This window comes from Acomys minous (assembly GCF_964271855.1).
Source record: "Acomys minous genome assembly, chromosome: 6".
Lineage (NCBI taxonomy): Eukaryota > Metazoa > Chordata > Mammalia > Rodentia > Muridae > Acomys > Acomys minous.
Genome location: NC_140487.1, coordinates 129584929 through 129608104, shown reverse-complemented (window position 1 = coordinate 129608104; position 23176 = coordinate 129584929). Strand labels below are relative to the sequence as shown.

The 23176-nt window shown below is 48.2% G+C and overlaps 1 protein-coding gene across 3 annotated transcripts; it reads right to left on the bottom strand.

Annotated features, from left to right (window-relative positions):
* Window positions 1-605: 605 nt before the first annotated feature.
* Window positions 606-21703, bottom strand: LOC311599602 (uncharacterized protein C1orf159). 3 transcript variants are annotated; one of them, XM_084785641.1, is made up of 10 exons: window positions 21093-21703; window positions 14924-15033; window positions 10347-10440; window positions 8271-8346; window positions 5661-5756; window positions 5264-5329; window positions 3464-3616; window positions 3147-3172; window positions 3027-3057; window positions 606-1618 (listed from the first exon to the last, which is right to left on the bottom strand). In XM_084785641.1, the coding sequence occupies exons 3-10, from the start codon at window positions 10416-10418 to the stop codon at window positions 1521-1523; spliced, it is 618 nt and encodes a 205-aa protein (XP_084641767.1). In that variant the 5' UTR covers window positions 10419-10440; window positions 14924-15033; window positions 21093-21703; the 3' UTR covers window positions 606-1520. The 3 variants fall into 3 exon arrangements, with proteins under 3 accessions (XP_084641767.1, XP_084641769.1, XP_084641768.1); XM_084785643.1 differs by having other exon boundaries at window positions 3464-3598; window positions 21093-21693; XM_084785642.1 differs by having other exon boundaries at window positions 21034-21094.
* Window positions 21704-23176: the final 1473 nt, after the last annotated feature.

The following is a 23176-nucleotide window of genomic DNA, read 5'->3' as shown; positions in this document are numbered from 1 at the left end:
ATCCATGTTTGGACAGCAGGAAGAGGAAGCCACTGGGCCCTCTCAAATAGTGCCATTCCCTGATGACTAAGCATCCAAGTATATAAGCCTGGGGTGTGGGTGGGATTCTTGTTCAAACCACCATGGAGAACTTGCAGAATCCCCGAGCCTCCTTTTGCACTCCTTACCCAGTTCTGCCACTAGTCAGCAGCAGACAGCTCCACACGGGACGACTAGGCTGGACCCAGGCGGCCAGGGAGGAGGGTCCTGCCTTTCCCAAGGGTGACTTAAATCTATAAACTGGCAGTGGCCCCCACAAAGCCTAGTGATGCATCCGGAGTCTTATCTGACTGACTATGCCATGCCTGACTGGCACCTTCTACCTCAATATTAAGGAGCTGGGGTCGTCTTCTCATGCAAGACGGTGCCCTGAAGTGGGAGGAGCTACATGTGGTGCAGGCTCTGGTCAGACACGAAGGGGTGGGTTGTGCTGTACAGCCAGTCCCAGCAGACAACATGGTCTGGACCCTCACCTCCCTGGTTCCCTGTCCCCTGAAGGTGGCAATGGAGGAGACGGCTCCCACACACTGAGTACCTGACCCTTGGGACAATAAAGCGAGAGGAGAGAAGATCTAGTTTAGTTTAATTGGTCTAACCTTAAATCACTGCTGTTACCTGAGCCACTGGTTCACGTCTGGGAAAGCAACCGCGTCCCACTGTTAGTAACCTCAGTTGTGTGCCTGGTGTTGAAGATGCTAGACACCCTTGGCCCACACAGAGGTGGCACTGGTTAGCAGGACACCTGCTGCCACAGGAGCACATGGCCAATACTACCAGCCACACTAGCAGCTCACAGGCACTGCTCCTGGAGGCTTGGAACAGCAAAGAAAGGGCCACTGACCAACATGACCTCACAAGCCCAGTGACCTCAAGTGTTCAGAGATGGAGGCCCCATGGGCAAACATTTTACTTTGCATGCTCAGCCTGAAAGGACAGCAGTCTATCCCTGGGAGACAAGGCTCTGCTGGCCTCTGGAATCAGGAAACCCAGGACACTCCATTCTGCAACTCTCAGAAATGTGTGCCTTGAGGTCAGCAGGTAAATTAGCAGGTAGACGCTGGAGCAGCCTATCTCTGGTACCAGTTTCCAGGTTGTGTTTTCTCCACTGTCAGGATCTTGGTTTCACTCTTCTCAGCTTGGTGATGAGAGAGCCCTGTCTACTACGGGCTCCAGAAGTTTTGACCATTTGGATCAGGTCTGTGTTGTAGCTGTTACAGATGCTGGAACCTTGTTGTGACTCCTAAGGGGCCCAGACTCCACATGACTTCTTGCTCTTGAGTCCTTGGGTCTCATAAACAAATGGTTACTCCTGTGAAACCATCCAGTGAGGAACTCACGGCATGGAGGGTGGCTCCCCCTAGCATCTGTTTATGCCTGTCACTGAGAGCCAATTTTGGCCTATTTTAAGACCCTTTGTGTATTAAGCTCACTGGAGTGGAGCCTTGGGTCTCTACTGTGAAGTCTCAGTTGACCTCTAGAAGTCAGACGTTGCTGATGTGGGCCTCCACTGTGGAGAAGGCAGATGGATCCTTAGTCTTGTCTGGATGCAGCTCACGCCTGATGTACCTCGGCTTCCTCACTGAAATGGGGTCAGAGACAAGCTGAGTCAGAGACTACCAGGTAAGTTGAGGTCTTTGCCTGCACTGTTGGCTCTCAGGAGCACAGTCAACAGCCAACGGGCACAAAGCCCATACATGGTGTTTATTTTAACAAGAAAATGAAGCTCGTCAGGCTACACTGTACAAAGACAGTTTCTTCTGATGGAGGCTCCATGAGCTCAGCTATTTCCTATCAGACCCCAGGCCCTGGACCATAGCACAGCTATTCTTTAAGACAAAAGCACAAACCATACCTGCATTATGCACCACAGGGAGTTGGACGCAACCTCTAAAGACGGAACCACACTGAGCTTTGAAGCCCATGAACACAACCCTCGTTTGATTGATTGTTTTTTGAGATAGGGTTTCTCTGTGTAGCCTTGGCTGTCCTGGACTCTGTAGACCAGGCTGGCCTCAAACTCAAAGTGATCCGCCTGCCTCTGCCTCCCGCATGCTGGGATTAAAGGCGTGCGCCACCACCACCCGGCTATAAGCCTCATTTGAAAAGGCCTGTGCAGATGTAATTTAGGATAGGAGGTGAGATCACCCTAGATTAATCAGGTGGACTTAGAACCCAATTAGTACCCTCTCTACAGGGAGAGAGAGACATGGCTGGTATGGCCACAAGCCACAGGAGGTATGAGATCCTAGGAGCTGGAAGAGACACAAGGGATTCCCCATCCACCAGGCCTTGGAATACATGTCTCTCACCCTCACATCTTAATTTCTAACTTCCGGCTTCAACAACTATCAAGGGATATAGTTTTCTTAAAGAGGCCAGTGTGTGTGTGTTGCTGTGTGGTACAGGTCACTGACAACACCTGTAAGGTCCTCAGGGAGGAGGCTGCTTTGGAGAACTTGAGACAGGTATTAATTGGAACAAGGCATGTCTAACTTCATTAAGGAACTACTTTATCTTCAAAAGAGAGAAACACTGTCACTGGTTCTCTATTCTAAGCCCTTGCGCAGCGAGACAATGAGGTGGGGAAAGCAGTTAAGTAAATCTTCTCTGGGGCTTGTAGCTGTATGACTGTGGACCAGCCATGGCTTCCTCTTCTATGTAATGGGTTATCACTGCCCAGATGGGCCTGGCAGGGAAAAGCTTAAGATCCAACCTGTTCCTTGCAGCTTTCAAACAGCCAGACTTAGACATGGCTGCAGGAGACACAGCATGGGAACCATGCACGCTGATGAGAAGGAAGAGCAGCAGTGCCTGCTGAGCACCTGTCCTCATCCCTGCCTTATCCAACAGTCTACTTAGAATGAGTGAAGGCAAGGCGGGTCCCAGAGAGGGACCTTTATATCTTTGAGAAAACCATCACACAGGCTTTGAAGATGTCCACAGTAAGACCCTCCCACCCGACTCCCATAACATGCTGCAGCCTGTACCTGAAGACTGTGGCAGAGGGACCATTGCAGCCTTGAAAAGAGAAGGGCAGAATGAGACTTGGATGGCCTGGCAGAGGTGCTCAACCCTGGTTGCTCAGCCTAGTTGGGCAGGTTACTTACTGTTTCACCAGGCTGTAGGGCAGGGGCTGGGGAAGAAAAAGGCATATGTCACCCTGCTGCCCAGCAGCTGTCTCAGCTCTGTGTGCCCCGAGCACCCTGAGCCTGGACAGCTGCTCAGCCACACTTCTTACCTGGGGAACGCTAAGCAGCAGGGCCCCACCACACATTCTCAGCTATAACAGCATCTGAGGGTGTTGGTGAGTGTGGGCACAGTGGAGTCCCCGTGCCTGCTCTGTACCTGCTGGGGACCCCCAAGGCCCTGCCTGGGGACAGACTCTGGACAGTAACCAACCCTGAAGCCAGGCGGATGGAAGTACCTCTGTTCTTCCTGTAGAAAACCTGAGGAAGCTTACTGGAGCGCTTGAGGTAGAAGAACCCAGCCACAGAGAGGATGAGGCATGAGCTGATGAAGAGTGTCCCCAGGAAGAGGGAAGCTGCCACATGAGGACCCCCTGCAGACAAATCAAAAGCTGCCAGGAAAGCCCGAGTCTTAGGAGATAGCTGTCCAGTACTCCTTGCTTAACCCTTGGGGCTACCATTCCCTAAACATACTTGAGGCCCTACTAGGTGCTAGCCATAGGTCAGAGCGAGGGCTCTGTCCTTAGGCTTCTCCACAGGCCAACACACCTAGCCATAAGATAGGGGATATCGTATTGCCTACTGTTTCCTGACCTAGGTTAATTCCAGGCTCCACAAGTATCAGGTCCTGGGCTCTCTCCATTAGACTGGCCTCAGCTTCTTGGAGGAGAGTCAGAGCCTCCACCCTTGGCAGCAGACACTTCTGCCACTCCTCACTTCTGATGCATGCAGTTGCCTCCTGCTCATCCCCATTTGTTTGGGGTCAACACATACTAAGGAGCAGGTAGATGACAGAACAGTCCTAACTGCCATGGGAGGTCATTTCCTTACACCATTACTCTATATAACTGGCTTCCACTGGTGAGAATAGCACCTTTTTGGAGTGCAAGTGCAATTTCTAGTTGAGAGGAGGGATATGTTCTAAGACCTCTCAGAAGGACTGAGAGTTCTCAGAATAGGACTCCAAACCGGTGGCAGCAGCACACATCTTTAATCCCAGTGCTTAGGAGGCAGAGGCAGGGGCAGAGGCAGAGGCAGAGGCAGAGGCAGAGGCAGAGGCAGAGGCAGAGGCAGAGGCAGAGGCAGGCAGATCTCTAAGTTTGAGGCCAGCCTGGTCTACAGAGTAAGTTCCAGGTCAGCCAGAGCTACACAGAAAAACCCTGTCTTGAAAAAAAAAAGCAAGAAAGAAAAGAAAAATAGGACTCCAAGCCTAGGATCCATCACTATTTTTTTTTTTCAAGACAGAGTTTCTCTGTGTAGCCCTGGCTGTCCTGGACTCTCTTTGCAGAACAGGCTGGCCTCGAACTCAAAGAGACCCGCCTGCCTCTGCCTCCTGAGTGCTGGGATTACAGGCGAGCACCACTGCACCTGTCTGGATCCACCACTAACGCAGGATGAGTTCATCTCAGGATGATGTGTCCCTGAAGTGACTCAGTCACCTCAGAAAAGGCAGGCTTGTGCTGGAGCTCAACCCAGCTCCCTGACCTATGCGGCTCCTCTGCCTTTGACATTCTCTCTGGCAGCACCAGGCCATCCTTTGTCCTGCTTTCCTGGCCACGCTGCTTCTCCAGACACATCCCTCCACCCTTTACTCCCCAGCCCTCCTTAAGGTGGGCCTCTTGACAACGATCAGGAGGTATGCCTGTGCGTTTGCAGCCTCACAGAGGCCTACATCCTACAGTAGCAAGTTGGGATGGGGCAGCGCAATCCTAGCAGCCTGGGCGTCACAGCGGACCCGGAATGAGGCAAAGGCTAAGCATAAATAGGCAGCAGTGAGGGCTGCTATTAACTGAAGCTCTTTGGAGACCATGAAGTGTCTTCCTCCCGTGGCATCCCCACACGTGTCCACACACAAGCCAAATAACTCCATCCCCAGGGGATGCTGGACTCCCGCCAGACCTTTTTCTTGACCACAGTTCCTTGAAGAAAATACTTAACTTCAGGATTGGCACTCCTGCCTGTACCAGCCCTAATGATGTGCCCCAGGCCTGGGTCCCAGGCAGAGGCACAGTTCTGGATCTATTAGCTAAGAGACTTACCAAAATGTGGCTGTCCAGGTGTCCCTGAGCTTCTGTTCATGGGAAACTGCGTGCCCCGGCCAGTGACTGTGGGAGAGCAGAACTGAGAGGAGGCCCAGGCCATGCCTGAGACCCAGGGCCATGGACTGAGGCCCCCACATATAGTCCTAAAGGGACGTCTCAGTTAGAGATGAGAAAGCAAGGAGCGGTCTCACCCACAGCTGTCCTCAGTGAACAGAGCACTCTGAGAGGATCCAAGGGGCTGCTCACTGACAGACAATACTCTTGGGAAAGTGAGTACTGTCCTCACTGTTGGAGAGGACAAGTACAGTGGTTCCCTCGGTTTCTCCCCAAATTGGACATGAGGACCCCTGTGAAGTATGGGGGAGCAGGGGCAGATAGCTTGAAGAAGACATACGAATTCTGCACTCAGAGCCGTTGTATGTCGGGAGGGTCCCATTCCAGCACCGGACACAGCTAGCACTCCCATCTGCATTCCAGTGCCTGTAGCAACCTGCACCAGGAGACAGGGTTTTTCAGCCAAAGTAAGTCAAGGTCATCTCACTGTCTTTTTTTTTTTTGTTTGTTTGTTTGTTTTTTGTTTTTCGAGACAGGGTTTCTCTGTGTAGCCTTGGCTGTCCTGGACTCGCTTTGTAGACCAGGCTGGCCTTGAACTCACAGCGATCCGCCTGCCTCTGCCTCCTAAGTGCTGGGATTAAAGGCATGCGCCACCACGCCCGGCTCATCTCACTGTCTTATGCAAACTTTTCTGTATTGTGAATTGGTCATTTTCAACCCAGGAACACTAACGTGCTGTGGGAATGTGTGGGGTACAGGCAAAATTCCAGAAAAAGAAATAAACTCAACAGGAAGTATAGCGCTCACAACCAAGTTCCTGTGGATGCCTGTCACTAAGGCAGTCATTTTACTGGATGCCTCAGGAGACTGTGCAAACCTAAAACTAACAGGTACTATGTGAAGGTCGAGCCTACCTACCAGAATCACTTCCTCCAGGATACAAGGTAGCTGCCCACCGTGTATCAGGGTAGCTCCTAAGCATAGCAGTGTACCCTCACTGGGCCTCAACACAGGGGCAGGTGTACATAGGTTTGTTTGTTGTCCCTGTGCCATTTCCCAGGGTCTCTGTAGCAGGATCAAGACAAATTTCTATCCCAGACATGTATTGACCAAAGCCACACCTTCATGCTTGGGGTGACCCAGCCTGTACTGGCTAGTGACTTGTGGATAACTGTTTCCCACCTGGTCAGGGCATATCTTTCCTTCTAATATCCCCAACACAGAAGATGAGCAGACATGTTCTATATGCACTGACTGGGCACTAGATGCCAAAGCTGGATAGTGGCCAATACGTAGAGCTAAACCATAGGTCACTGGACCTTAATAATGAATGTTTTCTAACATCTGATTTGAATAGGTGGGTTGAGGGGAGAAAAAAGCATTCCTGTGGTGGCAGAGATAGTATTACCAGTAATGAATAAGTGGTCTAAGCGAGACATCAGCTCATTCTAGCTCTGGGCCATTCTAGTCTAAATAAACAGCAGCCCAGAGTCACCCACCCAAGACTGATCATCTTTTTCCACAAAGACTTCTTGCCTCAGGACAGGCCACGATAGTGGTGGCCCTGGCACCTCACTTCAGTCTTCCTCCCCTGGATGTCCCTATTTGACCTCTCTCACCAGCCCTGACCTCGGTTAGCTGCTTTCAGAAAGTGCTACCTTCATAGCCTCCTAAAACCTTTGGTGGGTAAGGGACCTCACCTTTGGCATGCTGACATTGAAGCTGGATTGTCCTCTGTGCACTGAGGCTAGCGAACAGCACCCTGGCCTCTACCTCCAGATGATAGAAGCATCCTCCTCGACTAATTTAGCACCAGTTGTGATGACCAAAAATGCCTCCAGACATTGCTGGATACTCCAAGGTCAAGATAGGTGCTGGAGATATGGCTCAACTGTTAAGTACACTTGCTAGTCTTAAAGAAGACCTGGGTTTGGGTCCCAGAACCCACACGTAGGTTCAGTCATCTGTAATTCTAGATTTAGAGGATCTTATACCCTCTTTTGGTCTCTGAGGGTATCAAGTATGCATGTGGTACACACCCACGCATGCGCTCACACACACACACACACACAATATACACATACACAGGTAAACACTCACACATAAAATAAAAATAAAGCTGGGCGTAGTGGCGCACGCCTTTAATCCCAGCACTCGGGAGGTAGAGGCAGGCAGATCGCTATGAGTTTGAGGCCAGCCTGGCCTACAAAGAAAGTCCAGGACAGCCAAGATAATATAGAGAAACCTTGTCTTGGAAAAATAAAAAAAGTTTAAAAATTAAAAAATAAAAAATAAATCTTTAAAAAGATACCTCCAGGGGGTGGAGATATGGTTCAGAAGTTAAGAGCACTGTCTGCTCTTCTGGGTTCAATTCCCAGCAACCACATGGCGGCTCACACCCACCTATACTGGGATCTAATGCCCTCTTCTGGCCTGCAGGTGTAAATAGAGCACTCATATCCATTAAAAAAAAAAAAGTAAAGTGTTTTTAAAAAGATACATCCAAAAACGCTCAGTTCAAGCTAGTGGTGGTGGTGCACGCCTTTAATCCCAGCACTTGGGAGGCAGAGGCAGGTAGATCTCTGTGAGTTCGAGAACAGCCTGGTCTACAATGCACGGCCAGGACAGCCAGGGCTGTTTCATAGAGAACTCCTTTCTCGAAAAAACCAAAACCAAAACCCAAAAAAACCTGCTTAGTTCCTAGAAGCACTACCCTGGCTTAGTCTCCTTCTGAGCCTCCTCCTCTTCCCTGTGCCTCAGCTCTTTACAGAACAACAGTCCCCAAAGGTTCCTGTAGGGACTCAGCAAGGGTGTGGTTAGGCTCCGTAAGAAGGAAGCCCAGGTAGGCCTCCTTTGCACAATGCCACAGCCTGTGCTATCCCGGCTATTTTGTCGCTGAGGAGTAAAAGACATCTGGGAATGCTGGTGGTGTGCTGACTGGTGTGCTTACCTGGGCCACATAACCCTGTGCCGGGGCAGGTAGCATTGAAGTCTACCACATCCACACAACACTCAAGTTGCTGGGCCTAGAGGAGAGACATCAGGGAGACTGGTTGGTTAAGGGCCTAGCTTGTGTCAAGGACAGTACTGGTCCTAACAGGGCTTTATCTTTCTCATCACCCACAACTCCCAAACTCTCTAGGGTCAGGTGACCAGGTGCGTCCAACACTAACTATCTAGTCTCCCAAAATCCAGGAAGGGTAAGAACTAATGAATTTATGTGAACTGGCCTGGGCCTTGCACAGCCTGGCATGATGTGGCACATAACAAACTGCCCTAAAATAGAATACGTAAGACACCGGAGAGAGCTCAAAAGGAAGCCTTTGACTCCCTTCCTGCCCTTTACCTGCAAGGACAGGCTAAGGCCCTCACAGAGAGGCGCCCTCCCTATGCTGAAAGGGCAAGTTATGGTCTCCAAAGCCATAGGGACACGAATCTGAGCAGCAGCCTGATTAGGCCCCTAGTTACCGACCATCCGGTCATGCCGTCCATCCAATCACACTTTCCTCCCCAAACCCAACATAAATATACAGCTGTCCCTATTTCTTTATAGAAGCTCTCAAGAAATGTAAAACATATTAAGTTTGCCCCTTCCCTCCCTCCCTCCCTTTGGAGACAGGCCTTCTCTGTGTAGCCTTGGCTGGCCTAGACTCACTCTGTGGACCAGGCTGGCCTCGAACTGATAGAGCTCTGCCTGCCTGTTTCCTTGAGTGCTGGGATTAAAGGTGTACGCCACCACACCCGGTTCTTTTCTCTATTCTTAGTTTCTAAATTTTACTTTATTATTGTTTGTTTGTTGTATTGTGAGGCAGGGTTTCATTTTTTAGCTCTGGTTGTCCTGGAACTTACTGTGTAGACCAGGCTGGCCTCAAACTCATAGAGATCCACCTGTTTCTGCCTGCCAGATGCTAGGATTAAAGGCGTATGCCATGAAACTCAGATTTATTGATTTATTTATTATTATTATTATTATTGTTGTTGTTGTTGTTGTTGTTGTTGTGTATATGTGAATGTAGGCATGTACATGGAGGTCAGAGGACAACTTTTGGGAGTCCTTTAACTGTGGGTTTCAGGGAACAAACTCGGGGGCATCAGGCTTGGCAGCATGCCCCTTACCTGCAGAGCTACCTTGTTGACCCTGTTCATTTCTGTTTTTAAGGCAGCGTTCCAGCCGGGTAGTTGCACATGCTTTTAAATCCCAATACTCTGGATGTCTGAGTTTGAGGTTAGCCTGGTCTATGGAACAAGTTCCAGGACAGACAGAAAAACTCTATCTTAAAAAAGAGCCGGGCATGTTGGCACACGCCTTTAATCCCAACACTTGGAAGGCAGAGGCAGGTGGATTACTTTGAGTTCCAGGCCAGCCTGGTCTACAAAGCAAGACCAGGACAGCAAAGGATACACAGAGAAATCCTGCATTGAAAAACAAAACAAAACCAAAAAACAAACAAACAAAAAAAAAAACAAGGATCCATTATGTAGGTCAGTTCTGCTTCTTAACCTCCACAGAGGGAACAGGGGCCCTGGGGGCTGGGCAGCCACCATGGGAAGAACCAGGGCCCAGCACACAAGCCATCCCCTGGTTACCCTTGGCCAAGTCAGTAAGAGGTTCTCATGCTGTCACCCCAAACAGTGAAGCCCTCATCCTGTCTGCCTTGGAGAGCAGAATCCTGGCACCTCTATTTGAGATAACAAAGCTCAGTCCCCTGGAGGTCCCTGGCTTTGACCATGTGTGCCTACCAGTCACCAGCTCTCCTGAGTAAGCAACAACTGAGCAGGTACCTCTGGAGGGTGGCTCTGCAGAGATACTAGGTCAGCTACAGCAATAAGTAGGTTTGGCAAAGAAACTTCTAGAAAGCAGAATAAACAGGTGATAGGTAGAGTTCAAGGGTCTCTAATCCTAGCAATAGACTCTATGGGGATTCTCCCAGGGTTAGGGTTAGGCTACCTTCAGTGAGCCCTAAGTTCAAAGACTGAGATTTTTATGGGGTAAAGACCCATTGTCACTGGGTACAGGGTTACCCACCTTGCTTTCTGTGGACTTGCTCATGCCTCCCATCAGAAGGCCAGCCAGGAGCATGAGACACTGCAGTGCCATGTTGGGGAGCTAACAGAGAGATCTGCAAGACAGAACAGTGTGCAGGGAGGAGGGACTGGCAAGGGTGGGCGGGGCTGAGAGGGGCATAACTGGGAGGGCAGGACTAAAGCAGGTAGGGTAGGGCTGAAATGGAAAGGGTGGGGCAGCTTTTCAGGGAAGCAATGATGTAGTCAAAGCACCTTAACCTGCCCCTCTAGGACGAGAGCTACAGATACCAACTCCTCATCACCTGAGGATCAGTTGTCAGCAGAGACAGGACTGTGGGGAGCTCATAGGCCTGACCACCACATACCATAGGTTTTTCGTATGTTTGTTTTTTCGAGACAAGGTTTCTCTGTGTATCCTTGGCTGTCCTGGACTCGCTTTGTAGACCAGGCTGGCCTTGATCTGACAGCGATCCACCTGCCTCTGCCTCCCGAGTGTTGGGATTAAAGGCGTGTGCCACCACCGCCCAGCCACATACCATAGTTTTAAGACTCAAAACTCAGGAATCAAGGCAGGTGAGCAAAGCCTTGATCGAGAGGGATGGCCTGGTGCTGCTTCCAGAAACATCATGCTGTCAGAATTATGAAAGCAAGACCACTGTGCCTTTGATTTCCCAGGACGCAGACACACACTTGTCCCCGTGAGGCCCCCCCTCATGTCTTAGCTAGTGGGTGGGGGTAAACACGGGCTCAGTGGGAATCCTCAGTGATACAGGTTCTGCCTTTATGAACCTGGGGAAACAAGAGGATGTAAAACCATGGTCCAGAGTAGCACCCATGCTGAAAAATGTAATAGTGAAGCCGGGCGTGGTGGCGCACACCTTTAATCCCAGCTCTTGGGAGGCAGAGGCAGGTGGATCGCTGTCAGTTCGAGGCGAGCCTGGTCTACAAAGCAAGTCCAGGACAGCCAAGGCTACACAGAGAAACCCTGTCTCAAAAAACCGAAGGGGGAAAAAAGGAATAATAACAAGCCAGGAATGGTGGTACACACCTTTAATCTAAGCACTTAGGAGGCAGAGACAGGTGAACCTCTGGGTTCTAGGCCAGCCTGGTCTACAGAGTGAGTTCTAGGACATCTAAGGCCACACAGAGAGACCCTGTCTTGAAAAAAAAATTTCTTTTTTAGGTATATGATGTATGTCCTCATATTTGTCTGTGTTCCATGAGCAGAAGCCAAAAAAGATCATCAGATCTACTGGAGCTCGAGCTACAGATTGTAACAGCTGCAGTTGCAAGCCGCCATGTGAGTGCTGGGAAGAGAACACAGGCCTCTGGAAGACTAGCCAGTGCTCTTCTTCTTAGTTATTTATAGCATATGTATACTGGTGTTCTGCCTCCTTGTATGTATGTGTGAGGGTGTCAGATCCCCTGGACCTGGGGTTAGAGATGGTTGTGAGCTGCCATGTGGGTGCTGGGAATTGAACCTGGGTCCTTCAGAGGGAGCAACCAGTGCTCCCGAGTGCTCTTAACTATTGAGTCATCTCTCCATCTCTCTTATCTCCTGCTTCTACCACTGAGTGCTGTGATTACCGATGTGCAACATCAAGCTTGGTTTACGCAGGGCCGGGGACTTGAACCCAAGGCTTTGTGCATACTAGGCAAGCAACTGAACCACCTCTACATCCCTTTTAATTTTTTTCAAATATTATTTTATGTATATGAATGTTTTAACTGTATGTATGCATGTACATCACAGGTATCCTTAGCGCCTGCAGAGGCTAGAAGAGGGCATCAGATCCACGGATGGAGTTGTAGACAATTATGAGCTGGCACCTGGGTTGCTAGAAACCCTACGTGGGTCCTTTGCAAAATCAAGTGCTCCTAACCACAAGCCACCTCTCCAGTCTCCCTGTCCCTCTTACAACAAACTTACGTTAACTCACAACGTGGTACCTATAAATCAATCAATCAGTCCAAAATAAGATTTGAAGAATACTTTTTGCCATAAAGGTTTTTTGGGGGGCTGGAGAGATGGCTCAGAGGTTAAGGGCACCGGCTGCTCTTCCAGAGGTCCTAAGTTCAATTTCCCAGCAACCACAAGGTGGCTCCCAACCATCTATAATGAGATCTGGTGCCCTCTTCTGGCATGCAGGTGTATATGCAGGCAGAACACTGTATACATAATAAATAAATCTCTTTTTTAAAAAAAAAAAAAAGGGTTTTTTTGGTCTGTTTGTTTGTTTGAGACAGGGTTTCTCTGTGTAGCCCTGGCTGTCCTGGACTCTTTGTAGACCAGGCTGGCCTTGAACTCACAGTGATCTGCCTGCCTCTGCCTCCCAAAGTGCTTTGATTACAAGTCTGTGTCAGTGCACCCGAAATTTTTTTTTTTACCTTTTATGTGTATGTACATTTTGCTTGCACTCATGTTTGTGTAGTAGTGTCTGGACTCTTGAGGCCAGAAGGGGGCATTGGATGCTCTGAAGCTGCAGTTTCAGACAGTTGTAAACTTCTGTGTAGGTGCTTGGAATTGAACTCAGGTCTTCTAAAAGAGCAACCAGGGCTCTTAATCTCTGAGCCATCTCTCTAGCTCCGAAAGGTGTTTCTTTCTCTCTCTCTCTCTCTCTCTCTCTCTCTCTCTCTCTCTCTCTCTCTCTCTCTCTCTCTCAAATTTATTTATTTACTATGTCTACAATGTTCTGCCCACTGGTGGGTGGGCCCACCAGAAGAGGCTCATTATAACCCCTGAGCCATCCATCCAGCCCCCTAAAGGTTATCTCTTTAAAAAAACAAAAAAATTGGCAAGACAGCGATGGTACACACCTTTAATTTCATTTCAGTACTCGGGAGGCAGAGACAAGGAGATCTCTTTGAATTTGAGGCTAGCCTGGTCTACAGTGAATCCAGGACAGCCAGGGCTACACAGAGAAACCCTGTCTTGAAAAACAAACAAACAAGAATAAAAAGTTAACTGGGGGCTAGAGATGGCTCAGGGGTTAAGAGCACTGTTTACTCTCCCAGAGGCCGTGACTAAGTTAAATCCCAGCAATCACATGGTGGCTCACAACCATCTATAGTGTGAGCTGACGCCCTCTGCTGGTGTGCAGGTGTATGTGCTGACAGAGTACTGCATACATAATTTAAAAATTTTTTTTATTTATTTTATTTCTTTTTAATTTTTAAAAAAAATTTTATTTTATGTACATTGGTGTTATGCCTGCATATATGTCTGTATGAGAGTCTCAGATCTTGGAGTTACAGACAGATGTGAACTGCCATGTGGGTGCTGAGAACTGAACTTGGGTCCTTTGGAAGAGCAGTCAGTGCTCTTAACCACTGAGCCATCTCTCCAGCCCTTTTTTAAATTTTTAAGTAAATCTTTTTTATTTTTTTATTTTATGTACATTGGTATTTTGTCTGCATGCATATCTATATGAGGGTGTCAGATCTGCTGGAACTGGGGTGACAGACAGTTGTCAGCTGCCAAGTGGTTGCTGGGAATTGAACTCGGGTCCTCTGGAAGAGCAGCCAGTGATCTTAACCACTGAGCCATCTTTCCAGCCCCATAAATAAATCTTTAAAAAAAAAAAAAAGTTAACTGGGTATGGAGGATCTTTATGAGTTTGAGGACAATTTGGCCTACCTAGTGAGTTCCAGGCCATAATGAAACTCTGTCTCAAAAAACAAAACCAGTTTTGGAGAGCTGGCTGAGTAGTTGAGTCATTTCCAGAGGACCTGAGTTCAATCCCTATCACCCACATGGCAGCTGTCTGTAACTCCAATTCCATGGGATCAGGCCACTGAGAGCATTGCATGCGTGTGGTACAAGCAGGCAAAAGACCTAAGCACATAAAATGAAAATAAATCTTTAAACAAACCAATAAAGTTACCTTTTTAAAATTCTGAGACAGTTTCTTTGTGTAGCCTTGGCTATCCTGGACTGCCTTTGTAGACCAGGCTGCGACACCACACCTGGCAATAAATTTACCTCTTGTTGTTGTTATTTTTTTTGTTTTTGTTTTTTGTTTTTTGAGACAAGGTTTCACTGTGTAGCCTTGGCTGTCTTTGGACTCGCTTTGTAGACCAGGCTGGCCTCAAACTCACAGTGTCCACCTGCCTCTGCCTCCCAAGCACTGGAATTAAAGGCGTGTGCCACCACGCCAAGCTCTTAAAGTTACCTCTTAAAAGACTAAGGATGTAGCTCAGTTGGAAAGTGCTTGAGCAGCACGAACAAAGCCCTAAGTTTCATCTTCATTATCATATAACCTGTGTGATGCTGCACATCTGTAATCCAAACACGTGGGAGCTGGAGGCAAGAGGATCAAAAGCCATACGGTTACAGCCAGGCAGCGCTCAGGAGGTGAGGCAGGTGGATCGCTGTGAATTCAAGGCCAGCCTGGTCTACAGAGTGAGTCTAGGACAGCCAAGGCTACACAGAGAAACCCTGTCTTGGAAAAAAAAAAAGTAGTACGTTTACATAGTAAATTCAACACCAACCTGAGATCCTGCCTCAAATAATAATAATAATAATAATAATAATAATAATAATAATAATAATAATCAATAACAACAATAATAAGTTACCTCTATGAAGACTTTTTACTTAGCAGCGGCCTCTGCAGCACTGAAATAGCAGCAAAGCTGGGCATCTCCAGTTCTGGAACAATAGTATTCTGAACTTTGGTAGAAGAACCCTGAGAGAACACAGAGAAGTTTCAGCTTTAGGCTAAAAATAAGGGACTCTCCTCTCTGACCTAGGGCAGTGAGAGGCCCCGCCCGAGGACCCAGGGAAGCGACTATGTGGGTCTACACGACCCATAGGGTTTTAGGATGACGTGGCTCTAGTTCTATCAGCAGCGGAAGGGAATCCACTATAATTCACTTTATACTGGGTTTAAGCCAGGACTGTCAGGAAAATGCCCACACTGCAAGGGGCAAGAGGCAGTGCTCGGGAGTTACCTGTGACACCTTATCCAGAGCCTTTCTGGCACGCAGTACATGCTTTTTTCTTTGTTTCAGTAATGCATGCTGAGTTCCAAAATACATTCTGTCCTTGATTTAACTCTTCTATTTAAGGTGTGACGTCTTAGAGCCAGGAGCAAGCCTTTAATCCAAGCACTTGGGAGGCAGAGGCAGGCAGATTGCTGTGAGTTTGGGGCCAGTCTACAAAGAGGGGGTCTAGGGCAGCCAAGTTAACACAGAGAAACCCTGTCTCAAAAAACTAAAAAAAGATTCTTTCACAGATCTGGGACTCCTTACACACCCACTTTGTGAAAGTCCTTATTTGTGGTCTGGAGAAATGGTTCAGAGGTTAAGAGCACTGTCTGCTCTTCCAGAGGTCCTGGCTTCAATTTCCAGCAACCACATGGTGGCTCACAACCATCTATAATGAGATCTGATGCCCTCTTCTGGTGTACAAGTGTACATGCAGGCAGAGCACTGTATACATAACAAATCTTAAGAAAGAAAGAAAGAAAGAAAGAAAGAAAGAAAGAAAGAAAGAAAGAAAGAAAGAAAATCTTACAGACATATTCACATCATAGTGTGGTCACTCCTCAACTATAGGATATAATCAAAATTCAACTGTTCTGTGAATTTAAGATTTGCTTACCTAACAACATAATTCTCTGCCCTGGAGGAAAACACCCAGATGTTAAATAAACCCTTCTGCTCAAGCCCAGGTCAAGTAAAAGAAGTCCAACATTTCAAATCAACACTGCCTTATGTTACTTGTCAACTTTACTGAAGCACAATTTCCACACAATAAACCATATCTACTTAAAATAAGTAAGTCAGGGGGGCTGGAGAAATGGCTCAGTGGTTAGGAGCATTGACTCCTCTTCCAAAGGTCCTGAGTTCAATTCCCAGCAACCACATGGTGGTTCACTACCATCTATAATGTGATCTGATGTCCTCTTCTGGCCTGTAGGGGCACAAGCAGGCAGAGCAATGTATACATAATAAATGAATGAATGAATGAATGAATGAATAAATAAATAAATAAATAATAAATAAGTCCGGGAGCTCGGGAAAATTGTGTACCTATGAGACCACCACTACTGCACCAAAAAAGCTACTGGTATTGGGGCATTCTATGAGGCCCCCTTCCTCAACCTACAGCCCCAGGCAACCAAGCTGGCCTTGTCACTGCAAAGCAGCCCATAATTTCATATGAATAGAACATGATATAAATGGTTCCTTTCGCCAGGCGTGGTGGCGCACACCTTTAATCCCAGCACTCGGGAGGGAGAGGCAGGCGGATTACTGTAAATTCGAGGCTAGCCTGGCCTAAAGTGAGTACAGCACAGCCGAGGCTACACAGAGAAACCCTGTCTCAAAAACCCAAATAAATAAATAAATAAATAAATAAATAAATAAATGGTTCCTTTCGTTCACACCAAGGCTCTTTAGATGTATTATGCAGGCTCTGCTCATTACTATGTCATGTGGCTGTACCTCACTTCCTTTACCTATCACCTACTGTCAGGTCCCTGAGCTGGCTCTATTTTGGAAATCATAGATCCCCGAGCACACACTATGTGAACCTGTATTCCTATTTCTCATAGGTAAATACCAAGGAATTTGCAATGGACCAGAGAGGTGTGTTTAACCTGTCAAATCTTTTTCTACAGTGGTACCTCCTCACTTTCCCACCAGCAGAGCAGAAGAGCTTACAGGGTTTGCATGCCGCCAGTATCTGGAACGTACTGGTGGGCACATAGTGGCATCTTATTGCTGTCAGCATTTCCCTGACTAGTGATGGCTGGCATCTCCTCATGTCATTAGTCACGCGTGTCTTATTGAAGTGTCTTCCAATTAGTTAGATATGGCAGTTCTTTAACATGCACTTATTCACTTAGTGTGTCTGTGCATGTGCACATGAGTATGCACACACACCACGAAACACGTGATAGCATGTATGTGGATGTCAGAGAACAGTGAGTTCTCTTCATTCAGCATGTGTGTTCCAGAGATCAAACTCAGGTTGTCAGACTTGACTGTAAACCCCTTTACTCGCTGAGCCACTTCACTGGTTCAGCAGTTCTGTATATAATTTTTAAATTTTTAGCCGGGCGTGGTGGCGCACGCCTTTAATCCCAGCACTCGGGAGGCAGAGGCAGGTGGATCACTGTGAGTTCGAGGCCAGCCTGGACTACAAAGTGAGTCCAGGACAGCCAAGGCTACACAGAGAGACCCTGTCTCGAAAAACCAAAAAAAAAATAATAATAATAATTTTTGATTATTTATGTGTATATATACACATGTGTTATGGCATGCATGGAGGTCAGAAGACAGCTTGTGAGTCAGTTCTCTTCTCACTATGGGAATCCTGGGAACTAAACTCAGCTCTGTGCGTAAGCTGTTGAGCTATCTCAATGACAACCTGTGTGTTCGTTCCTGTTGTGTGTGGTGTACCTGCATGTTTGGAAGTGTGTAAGCCAGAAGTCAGCACTGCCTTTAATCCCTCTCCACCTTATTTTGTGTGTGGTGCATGTGTGTATGGTCCATTGGTGCTCAGGGATGGGTCATGGGTGGCTTCCTCTATCACACCCCACAATCCTTTGTTTTGGAGACGGGGTTTCTCTATGTAGTACTGGCTACCCTGGCTATGTAGACCAGCTAGCCTCAAACTCACAGTTCCTTCTGTCTCTGCTGCTCAGATGCTGGGAATAAACATGGGCAGCCCTCCATATTTCCTGAGACAGGTCTTTCACTGAACCTGGACCGCATCACTTTTGCTGCAAGGCCAGCATGCCCCTCTCCCCACTCAGGCTGGGACCCTGGATTCACGTTCTCAGGGTTACACCTGCATCTTAGCCTCTAACCATCTCCCCAGGCCCCACCCAGCGACTTTTCCAGACAGTTCGTTGTTGTTGGTGGGTTGGTTGTTCTGAGACAGGGTTTCCCTGTGTAGCCCTGGCTGTCCTGGACTCGCTTTGTAGACCAGGCTGGTCTCCCCAGAGATCTCTGCCTCCCAAGGGCTGGGATTACAGGTGTGCCCCACCTGCTGGGACAGGCTCTTTCATTGAATCTGGAGTTCACTGATTCAGCTAAACTGACAGTCATTAAGCTCAAGAATCTGCTTGTCTCTACGCCTCACATTTATGTGGGTGCTGTGGGCACAAACGCAGACCCTCACGCGTGCTCTGCAGGCACTTTTTTTTGTTTGTTTGTTTTTCGAGACAAGGTTTCTCTGTGTGGCCCTGGCTGTCCTGGTCTCACTCTGTAGACCAGGCTGACCTCGAACTCACAGCAATCTGCCTGCCTCTGCCTCCTGAGTGCTGGGATTAAAGGTGTGCTCCACCACACCCAGCTGCAGGTGCCTTTAAATGAGCTAGCTCCCCAGCACTTTTTTTTTTTTTTTTTTTTTTGGAGTAAGGATCTCATTATAAAGTCCAAGCTTGCCTGGAACTCACTATGTAGACCAGACTGTCTCCCAAGTGCTAGAATTACAAGCATGTGCGTACAGATCACACATAGCGCTCTCTCTCTCTCTCTCTCTCTCTCTCTCTCTCTCTCTCTCTCTCTCTCTCTGTGTGTGTGTGTGTGTGTGTGTGTGTGTGTGTGTGTGTGTGTGTTATGTATTTCAGGATGGCCTCAAACTCTTTATGTAGATGATGACTTTCAAATTAATTTTCTTTTGAATAGATTCTCATCCTTAGACAGCTAAACAAAGACTAGCGTCCTTGGGAGCCACTGAGGGTACATCTGTCCCTCAGGGTTAGTTGGGCACCACCTCCCACTGCCCTGGTAATACTAGAACAGGAAATATGCTATCACCTCTCAGATATCCAGGTCTGGGTACATGTGCCAAAGATTAAAATGTCACATCCTATTATATTCTCCCTTAAAAGGTAATCTAGGCCAGGCATCATGGCGCATACCTTTAATCCCAGCACTTTGGAGGCAGAGGCAGGAGGAGCTCTGTGAGTTCAAGGCCAGCCTGGTCTACATAGTGAAATCCTGCGTCAACAAATGAATAGATAAGGTAATCTATCTGGTGGTTGAAGAACTGAAAATGAGTGTGCTCAGTCATAAATAGGACATCTATTTCAACCCTCCCCTCCCCAAAGCTCAAGGAAGATTGTGGAAGAGGGGACAGAAAAAACTGATACGCAGTGCCAAGTGCCTGTAATCCCAGCACTCAGGCAGGTGGATCACTGTGAGTTCCAGGCCAACTTGGTCTACAAAGTGAGTCCAGGATAGCCAAGGCTACACAGAGAAACCCTGTCTCGAGAAAGAAAAAGAGGAGGAAGAAGAATTATTTAAAAGCGAGAGTGAAAAATAAATAAAACTAAAAGCCAGAGTCTCCTGCTGTCTCCTGGACATATCACCACTGTACTCATGAATTCACTGAAGCTATGGCTACTTGTGCAAGACCAAGCTAGTAAGATCAATAACATTCCAACAGACAGCATTAACTGAACTCAATGGGTTACAAAAATAAAAAAGCACCAGAGTGTTGGTACAATCCTTCAATCCCACTCCAGAAGCAGAGGTAGGTGGATTTCGATTTCATGGTTTTAGACTAATCTAGGTGTCAGATCACCTGGAACTGGAGTTGCAGATAGTTGTAAGCACCCACAGGGCTCACACTCAAGAGCAGCAAGTGCTCTTAATTGCTGAGTCACCTCTCCAGCACTAGGTTGGGGTTTCTCTTTTAAGTATTTATTTTTAATTAGGTAATTATGTGTGTGTGTGTGTGTGTGTGTGTGTGTGTATAAACATAAATGCAGGTGCCAGTAGAGGCCACAAGAGGGAGCTGGATCCTGAGATCGGAACTGCAGGTGGGCTGTGAGCACCTAGACATGAGTACTGACTGGGACTAGAACTCAGGTTTTCTTGTCCAATCCTCGTTCTCAACCACTAAGCCATCTCTCCTGCCCCTATGAAATGTTCGTTCATTATTATTATTTTGTTTTTTAAGATAGGGTTTTTTTTCTGGGTAGCCCTGGCTGTCCTTGGGCCTTGGAACTCAGAGATCTGCCAGCCTCGGCCTCTCGAGTGCTAGGATTAAAGGTGTGTGCCACCACGCCTGACTGGAAGCGATGTTTTTTGTTTGCTTGTTTGTTTGTTTTTTTTAATGAGGTACCTTATAGATCCAAATTAACATGGAGAAATATGAGTGGCAGTTTTGAGAGGTGCTGTGACAGGTGCTGCTCGTGGACAAGAGAGCTTCACGTAAGGAGCACGATGATAGCAAGTCCAAAGCTGGCAGGGGCAACCTGCCCAGAACCTCTCAAAACAGCAAAAACAAAATACTGGGCCAACTTCGATACCTTTAAATTTAATAGGCTTATCGAGTAGAGACTTCAGTAGGAATAGAGTTGCGGGGGGTCGGGGTGGGGGAGCTGCAAAGACCAAAAGCCTAAATGCGGCAGGAAATGCAACACGCTGATCAAGTGGGTCCCACAGCAAAGTCCTCATCTGTGGCAGAACCTCGGCCGTTTCATGACACCAACAGACAAAGGAAGTCCCACATCTCCCACGTCCTGCTCCGCTCCAGCGCACCTCCGAGCTACTGGCGGTCCACTCTTCCCTTTCAACCTCCCCTCCCTTCATCTGTCCATTCGTGCAACCACCGTGCTCCACTCCCGGCTCCACCCATACCGCCACATCGCTGACAAAATGGCAGCGAGACAGGGTGGGCACTGTCCCGCTAGGCCTTGCGCCAGTCCTGGAGTCTAAGTTACCCGGAGTCTTATCTTGTAGCTGCAGCCGCCACCTCCATCAGACCAGGGCCCTCACTCACCATACACCAGGCGGGTTCCTCTTTCGTACGAGCCGCCTAGCGAACGCCCTACGAGCGCCATCTGGGAGTTGTAGTCTCTGGTCCGCCCCCGCCCAGGCGTCGGCTGGTTCTGCTTTGGACAAAAAACTACAACTCCAAACTGCCCCCTCACCCAAGTGCCTTTGTCCGGGATTCTCTCTAGTAGCAGGTTTGGACTCGGAGCTCTGTTTGGGAAATGTAGTCCAAGTTGACTTGGACCTAAGGAGAGGGAGAGGACCGGGAAACGACTACATTTCCCAATAGTCCTAGCGGCGACCAATCACCGTAGTCCTTGTTAGGAGGGCCACCCTCTGGCTCTAGGCCGTTCGGATAAGGGTTGTGACTTCCGAGTTCGTTGCGATCTCTCTCTCCCTAGAGCATCAACGCCACATAAGCCTTTGGCATATTTAACTGGCCCTAGTTTGTGATTGAGATGGAGCAGATGCATTTCAAACTTATTCAGAACGAATGGTTTGATTGGCTAGCCCCGTTTCAAAGTGAACTCCCCCCCCCCAGACAGGGTTTCTCTGTGTAGCCTTGGCTGTCCTGGACTCACTTTGTAGACCAGGCTGCCCTCGAACTCACAGCGTGCGCCACCACGTCCAGCCCTCAAAGTGAACGTTTACGAAGTTCAAATTAAGCCTTTTGTAAACATCTGGACTCTCTAATTTATCTGTAGTGTCTGCTTGAAGACTTGGACTCCTGTTCTTCCCAAGTGGGAGGCCACACCCACGCTAAACCGAGCACCGAGCATCTGAAGTCGCCGCGTGGAACGCTTAGGGGTCTGTCTCTGGGCTACCTGATCACCCCGAGCTCTCCCCCTTTGGAGGCCTCAGGTAGCTGGGCTGCTTCCCTAATACACCTTGGACGTGCCACCCTGACACAAGGAGGAGGCCATGTGCTTTATGCAGTCCATCAGTTTACATCTTCTCGGAAGTGGTGTTGGACCAATGGGCAGCATCCGGAGAGGGCACAAGGGTGTACACCGGGGCTGTGTTTTGAATAAAGGTTAGGGAGTGTCAGCCTTTGTGTCGGGACTGGTTTTTCACCCTGGTATCGGGACCTGCCTTCAGGCAGCGCGGCTGCCAAGCACTAGCTCTCCTCTAGGCCTCTCGCTTCCTAGATACTGACGTGACCTCAGTGTCTCCGATCTGGTAGAGCCGGTGAGACAACTCAATATTCTACTGGCCACCTTGATTACTCTTCTCTGGAACTCTACTCTAAGTCTCAGCAGCTCTAATAATTCAGTGTTAAGAGCTGTGGGCCTGAACCGAGCGTGGTGGCCCACGCCTTTAATCCCAGCACTCAGGGAGGCAGAGGCAGGTGGATCTCTGTGAGTTCGAGGCCAGCCTGGTCTACAAAGCGGGTCCAGGACAGCCAAGCCTAACACAAAGAGACTCTGTCTCGAAAAAAAAACAAAAAACAAAAACACAAAACAAAACAAACAAACAAACAAAAAAGTCTCAAACCAAGAAGGATGAGTTCAGCTGGGCATGGTGGCACACTACTCTAATCCCAGCACTCAGGGTAGCAGAAGCAGGTGAATCTCCATGAGTTCAAGGCCAGCCTGGTCTGCAAAAGCAAGTCCAGAACAGCCAAGGCTGCACAGAGAAACCCTGTCTCAAAACAGAACAAAAAGAATAGAAAGATGAGTTTATATGCCTTACCACAATTATAATTGTGAGTACCTGTCAATGTATCTGGGTCTGTTTGACTGCCCCTCAGCTTCTAGAAACAAGCTGTTGCTGGGAAAGTGAACCCAGGAAAAGCAAAGAAGTGGGAGGTGTGCTTAACACCCATAGGTGGCGCTGTTGTGCCTAGAGACCATGTACAACCTGGGAATGAGAGCGTCCGTAACCTTGGCATCATTTTATCCCACCTGGGAAAGAAATGAGTTGAAATCAGATCTGTGACTATTGAGAAGGGTGGGGGGCGCCTCTGGGCCTGCCAGAGGGAGTTGGTTGCTCCCTGCCTCGGACACTCTCTTAGAACTATTTTTGGCTAACATGTTCCCCATCTTGGCTTTATGAGAGTTAAACTATCAGTAAGTTATATGAGCCCTACTG